This window comes from Panulirus ornatus, chromosome 11, assembly GCF_036320965.1.
Source record: "Panulirus ornatus isolate Po-2019 chromosome 11, ASM3632096v1, whole genome shotgun sequence".
NCBI classification, from domain to species: domain Eukaryota; kingdom Metazoa; phylum Arthropoda; class Malacostraca; order Decapoda; family Palinuridae; genus Panulirus; species Panulirus ornatus.
In genome coordinates, this window is record NC_092234.1 from 2,883,172 (window position 1) to 2,890,660 (window position 7,489).

Below are 7,489 nucleotides of genomic sequence, written 5' to 3' on the forward strand. Positions count from 1 at the left end.
AGTCTCTAGCTGTCATGTGTAATGCATCGAAACCACAGCTCCCTTTTCATATCCAGGCCCCACAAACTTTCCATGGTTTACCCCAGACGCTTCACATGCCCTGGTTCAATCCACTGACAGCATGTTGACCCTGGTATACCACATCGTTCCAATTCACTCTATTCCTTGCACGCCTTTCACCCTCCTGTACTTTCAGGCCCTGATCGCTCAAAATCTTTTTGACTCCATCCTTCCACCTCTAATTTGGTCTCCCACTTCTCATTCCCTCCAACTCTGACACATATATCCTCTATGTCAATCTTTCCTCACTCATTCTCTCCATTTGATCAAAACTTCAATACACCCTCTTCTGCTCTCTCAACCACACTCTTTATATATATATATATATATATATATATATATATATATATATATATATATATATATATATATATATTTTTTTTTTTTTTTTTATACTTTGTCGCTGTCTCCCGCGTTTGCGAGGTAGCGCAAGGAAACAGACGAAAGAAATGGCCCAACCCCCCCCCATACACATGTATATACATACGTCCACACACGCAAATATACATACCTACACAGCTTTCCATGGTTTACCCCAGACGCTTCACATGCCTTGATTCAATCCACTGACAGCACGTCAACCCCGGTATACCACATCGATCCAATTCACTCTATTCCTTGCCCTCCTTTCACCCTCCTGCATGTTCAGGCCCCGATCACACAAAATCTTTTTCACTCCATCTTCCCACCTCCAATTTGGTCTCCCTCTTCTCCTTGCTCCCTCCACCTCCGACACATATATCCTCTTGGTCAATCTTTCCTCACTCATCCTCTCCATGTGCCCAAACCACTTCAAAACACCCTCTTCTGCTCTCTCAACCACGCTCTTTTTATTTCCACACATCTCTCTTACCCTTACGTTACTCACTCGATCAAACCACCTCACACCACACATTGTCCTCAAACATCTCATTTCCAGCACATCCATCCTCCTGCGCACACCTCTATCCATAGCCCACGCCTCGCAACCATACAACATTGTTGGAACCACTATTCCTTCAAACATACCCATTTTTGCTTTCCGAGATAATGTTCTCGACTTCCACACATTCTTCAAGGCCCCCAGAATTTTCGCCCCCTCCCCCACCCTATGATCCACTTCTGCTTCCATGGTTCCATCCGCTGCCAGATCCACTCCCAGATATCTAAAACACTTCACTTCCTCCAGTTTTTCTCCATTCAAACTCACCTCCCAATTGACTTGACCCTCAACCCTACTGTACCTAATAACCTTGCTCTTATTCACATTTACTCTTAACTTTCTTCTTCCACACACTTTACCAAACTCAGTCACCAGCTTCTGCAGTTTCTCACATGAATCAGCCACCAGCGCTGTATCATCAGCGAACAACAACTGACTCACTTCCCAAGCTCTCTCATCCCCAACAGACTTCATACTTGCCCCTCTTTCCAAAACTCTTGCATTTACCTCCCTAACAACCCCATCCATAAACAAATTAAACAACCACGGAGACATCACACACCCCTGCCGCAAACCTACATTCACTGAGAACCAATCACTTTCCTCTCTTCCTACACGTACACATGCCTTACATCCTCGATAAAAACTTTTCACTGCTTCTAACAACTTTCCTCCCACACCATATATTCTTAATACCTTCCACAGAGCATCTCTATCAACTCTATCACATGCCTTCTCCAGATCCATAAATGCTACATACAAATCCATTTGCTTTTCTAAGTATTTCTCACATACATTCTTCAAAGCAAACACCTGATCCACACATCCTCTACCACTTCTGAAACCACACTGCTCTTCCCCAATCTGATGCTCTGTACATGCCTTCACCCTCTCAATCAATACCCTCCCATATAATTTACCAGGAATACTCAACAAACTTATACCTCTGTAATTTGAGCACTCACTCTTATCCCCTTTGCCTTTGTACAATGGCACTATGCACGCATTCCGCCAATCCTCAGGCACCTCACCATGAGTCATACATACATTAAATAACCTTACCAACCAGTCAACAATACAGTCACCCCCTTTTTTAATAAATTCCACTGCAATACCATCCAAACCTGCTGCCTTGCCGGCTTTCATCTTCCGCAAAACTTTCACTACCTCTTCTCTGTTTACCAAATCATTTTCCCTAACCCTCTCACTTTGCACACCACCTCGACCAAAACACCCTATATCTGCCACTCTATCATCAAACACATTCAACAAACCTTCAAAATACTCACTCCATCTCCTTCTCACATCACCACTACTTGTTATCACCTCCCCATTTGCGCCCTTCACTGAAGTTCCCATTTGCTCCTTTGTCTTACGCACTTTATTTACCTCCTTCCAGAACAACCCTTCCAGAACATCTTTTTATTCTCCCTAAAATTTAATGATACTCTCTCACCCCAACTCTCATTTGTCCTTTTTTTCACCTCTTGCACCTTTCTCTTGACCTCCTGTCTCTTTCTTTTATACATCTCCCACTCAATTGCATTTTTTCCCTGCAAAAATCGTCCAAATGCCTCTTTCTTCTCTTTCACTAATACTCTTACTTCTTCATCCCACCACTCACTACCCTTTCTAATCAACCCACCTCCCACTCTTCTCATGCCACAAGCATCTTTTGCGCAATCCATCACTGATTCCCTAAATACATCCCATTCCTCCCCCACTCCCCTTGCTTCCATTGTTCTCACCTTTTTCCATTCTGTACTCAGTCTCTCCTGGTACTTCCTCACACAGGTCTCCTTCTCAAGCTCACTTACTCTCACCACCCTCTTCACCCCAACATTCACTCTTCTTTTCTGAAAACCCATACAAATCTTCACCTTAGCCTCCACAAGATAATGATCAGACATCCCTCCAGTTGCACCTCTCAGCACATTAACATCCAAAAGTCTCTCTTTCGCACGCCTGTCAATTAACACGTAATCCAATAACGCTCTCTGGCCATCTCTCCTACTTACATACGTATACTTATGTATATCTCGCTTTTTAAACCAGGTATTCCCAATCATCAGTCCTTTTTCAGCACATAAATCTACAAGCTCTTCACCATTTCCATTTACAACACTGAACACCCCATGTATACCAATTATTCCCTCAACTGCCACATTACTCACCTTTGCATTCAAATCACCCATCACTATAACCCGGTCTCGTGCATCAAAACCACTAACACACTCATTCAGCTGCTCCCAAAACACTTGCCTCTCTTGATCTTTCTTCTCATGCCCAGGTGCATATGCACCAATAATCACCCACCTCTCTCCATCAACTTTCAGTTTTACCCATATTAATCGAGAATTTACTTTCTTACACTCTATCACATACTCCCACAACTCCTGTTTCAGGAGTATTGCTACTCCTTCCCTTGCTCTTGTCCTCTCACTAACCCCTGACTTTACTCCCCAGACATTCCCAAACCACTCTTCCCCTTTACCCTTGAGCTTCGTTTCACTCAGAGCCAAAACATCCAGGTTCCTTTCCTCAAACATACTACCTATCTCTCCTTTTTTCACATCTTGGTTACATCCACACACATTTAGGCACCCCACTCTGAGCCTTCGAGGAGGATGAGCACTCCCCGCGTGACTCCTTCTGTTTCCCATTTTAGAAAGTTAATACAAGGAGGGGAGGATTTCTGGCCCCCCGCTCCCGTCCCCTCTAGTCGCTTTCTACGACACGCGAGGAATACGTGGGAAGTATTCTTTCACCCCTATCCCCAGGGATAATATACATATATTTATACATATACACATACACCCACATACACATACATACGCACATATACACACACACATACATATATATACATATGAAAAATGTAAGAAACAATTTAGAAAACTGAAACTTCTAGTGAAGTATATCTATATTTTCTAATTTTCTTTTTCCATCTGTTTAACTTGTGACCACACAAGACTGCAATATTCTTTTATATATATATATATCCACTGTCAGTGGATTGAATCAAGGCATGTGAAGCGTCTGGGGTAAACCATGGAAAGCTGTGTAGGTATGTATATTTGCGTGTGTGGACGTGTGTATGTACATGTGTATGGGGGGGGGGGGGGGGGGGGCATTTCTTTCGTCTGTTTCCTTGCGCTACCTCGCAAACGCGGGAGACAGCGACAAAGTATAAAAAAATATATATATATATATATATATATATATATATATATATATATATATGTGTGTGTGTGTGTGTGTGTGTGTGTGTGTGTTGGAAGACTCCAGTCACAGACAAAAGTCCACACCAAGGCTGGGCCTTAATCAAATTTTGATATGGAAAAAGAAAAGGGAAATTATTTACAAATTTTTGAGAAAATGAAAAACCTGTCTTTTGAAATGTGCCAGGTCACAGTTATTGGGAAAGATATGAGAAGGAAGGGAGTTCCAAAGCTTCCACATGTAGGAAAAGAAGCAGGTATCGAAGCAACCCACCCATGAGTTGCTGATAGCCACACAATAGCTTACCAAGTATTTTGTGATCTAGCTAGTGATGAGGGCACACAAACAGCCAGCTCTCGGGAGCAAAAACTGAAGTAATACCAAAAGAAGTGGAAAAGCAAACCAACATTGCAGCAAAAGGCAAGGGGGTCACCTTCGTTAGTTAGCCTGGGACAGTTTATCAGGTGGATCACTTTCAAGTGATCTCTGTCAAGTAAGGCTGCAGAGCTAGAATCACCCCAAATGTGAGAGCAGTACTCCATACAAGGACGAATCAATCCCTTGTATAAACAGAGCAAGTGTTCAGAGAAGATATGACATCTAATCAGGACACCCAGTTTCTTAGAGGCAGTCTCACTTATTACAGCAATATCAAGTATGTTTTACTGAGTCAAGAGGTGGAATTACAGAACTGTCAAAGTAGAGATGAGAGGTATCAGGAGTTTCAATAGAGAGATGAGTAAAACTGGGTCTTGGGGGCATCAAACTTACTAAGACTTTGTGTACCCCACTGAGATATCCTGTCCAAGTCTAAGTTTACTGAGGAAGCTGTGTCAAGACAAGGTAACAGACTGAGTGAGAGAAGAGGGGGCACAGGTGAAGGATGTGGATGAATGCAGTGTTGAGCTGTCAGTATATAAGAGCACTGAATTACTTATGGAGGAGAGAAAATCGTTGAAAAAAGGAGAAAAGAGTAGGGAACAGGAGAGAACCCTGAGGGACATAGTTATTGATGGAAAAAAGGGGTAATACTGATCCGTCAACAACCACATAGATCGCCCAGAGAGAAAGCTAGATATTAAGGAGCAAAGTGAGGGAGGAAAGCCAAAAGAGGGGAGTTTAGAGATGAGACCCCAGTGCCACACTCTGTCAAAAGCCTTACAAATGTCAAGAGCTATTACACATGACTCCCCAAAATCTTTCAGGAATGATGACCAAACATTAGTGAGACAGGAAAAAATATCACCAATGGATCTCGCCTTAAGGAAGCCATACTGGTGATCAGAGAGAAGACTGATTTTTGAGGTGTTTAAGGACATATTGCTGTCCCTACTTATCAATTACTTTATTCCCATAATTTCAATAACATACTAGTATCAACATTTCATATTGCTTCAATAGAATATCATTCTCAATTTCATGCACCTCAACTGTCACTGTATTCTATAAACACCTCTAGCATAGAAAAAGAAAATTGCTCAATCTCAAAACTTAATGGTGATGCAGGGATAAGACAGACTTTCTACCAATAAAACATACAAAATATTGCAACATTATGTAGAGAAATTTATAAAGCAAATGATATGTGATGACCACAGCATGCTCTATGGTGTAGGTCAAAGTGATGAAGTTGTATGCATGATGGTCAAACAATTCCATGTATTTCATACTCTTGGAAAAATAGAAGTTATCTAATTAATGAAATAATGAAAATCTAAGATTGCACAACACAAATTCAACAATCTCAGTCACTGAAGGTCTTTCTTATATATGAGCAACATATCAAGTCATATGACCAAATAAGTTTCCTTTAGCATTGTGTACTTCCCACTGGTAGTATCAACATTTGTGTGTACATTATAACCCATAACATTTTTACATTCCAATTTAATTTCATCATTTCAAGGGGCAATGCCAAGCTACACCTTGATTAAAACTTTCCTTTTCCATTAGAGGTATCTGTAAGCCCTCAATCACTATTTCTATGGGGTTTCTGTGTTCCTTTAATCACTAATTTTACAATGCTTCTGTATACCTTCAAATCATTACTGTTGAATGGTTTATGTATACCTTCAGTCACTATTTTTACAGGGGTTTTCTGTATACCTTCAATCACAATCATTACACAGGGTTTCTGTACATCTTCAATCACTTTTTACTATGGGGTTTCTCTATACCTTCCATCTGATTTTCTAAAAGCTTTTTGTATACCTTCAATCACTACTTTTCCACAGGCTTTCCGTTCATCTTCAATCACTTCTTAGAGGGAGATGTTTCTTCATACCTTCATTCACTTTAATTTGTTCTTAACCCACAAATTCTCACTCACAAACAACTTTCTCACCTCTGGAATTTAAGCAAGGTTATTGACAAATTGATTATTTGAATCTTATCCAAATGGAATACAAATAATATCACAAGAATAATGATTATGAAAAAGAAATGAAGAGTACTTCTACTTATTAAATAGAATGTCAAACAAATAATTTACTTAACGTTAAGGGGACTTTAAGAGAAAACACCTGAACAAGTCTGCTTACCATATCGACTTACATGAGATTACAGTAACACAACGTGTTTTGAGTCATTAGGGAATATGTCAAAAGAAATCATCCCTATCTCCCCAAAATAAACTTATCAGCAACAATTAATAGTAACCCAACTTACGGGCTTTCTTGCCCTGCGGTTTGACGTCTCCATGACAACATCCTACATTAGATTTCTGGCCGCCACCTTGGATAAATACCATCAGCTGTAATCCCTAAGGATGTGAGGATTAGGGAAGATGGGCTGCCACCCACCGCAGGGCCCCCAGCCCCACTAGACCCCCTTAAAACGCACTACGTTACATCAGTGTCTGGCCTCCTCCCCTGCTTGACACGCTTGGAAACAGGTGCAGCCAGGCACGGCCGCTCATAATTCTCCCGTTTCTGATCCCTACTAAGTATAGACATGATGGGGTAAAGAATGTGGTGATGTGTGGGTGTACAACGTAACGTGTTTTAAGTCACGTTCCTACCTGGCGAATACTTCGAATCCATTTTTACAAGCGAAGCTGATGAACCAGGCGACGACATATCAACGAATCCTGGGAAATTCCTAAAGCTCTCCTTATCTCTTCCCACTACACTTTGGCCCTCGACTTGTGTGATATTGCTCTCCTGTTCTACTTTCACGTCATCTTTTACACATTTTCCATTCGTAACATCAAGTTCATCGTCGTTGCTGGCTGCGTCATATTCACCCTCTTGCACGGCCGCCATAACACTGACAAGGCCCGGATGT

General features: G+C 41.4%; 1 protein-coding gene across 3 annotated transcripts in view; it reads right to left on the reverse strand.

Annotated features, from left to right (window-relative positions):
- The window catches only part of LOC139751194 (uncharacterized), a 53,222-nt gene extending 45,733 nt beyond the window's left edge, over positions 1 to 7,489 (reverse strand). For 2 of the 3 annotated variants that reach the window (XM_071666360.1, XM_071666359.1), the window contains exon 1: positions 7,224 to 7,489. In XM_071666360.1, coding sequence (XP_071522461.1) covers positions 7,224 to 7,467 — 244 coding nt within the window. In that variant the 5' untranslated portion in view covers positions 7,468 to 7,489. Of the gene's footprint in view, positions 1 to 6,871; positions 7,122 to 7,223 lie in introns of those variants that run through there. The other variant, XM_071666361.1, reaches the window with a different exon arrangement.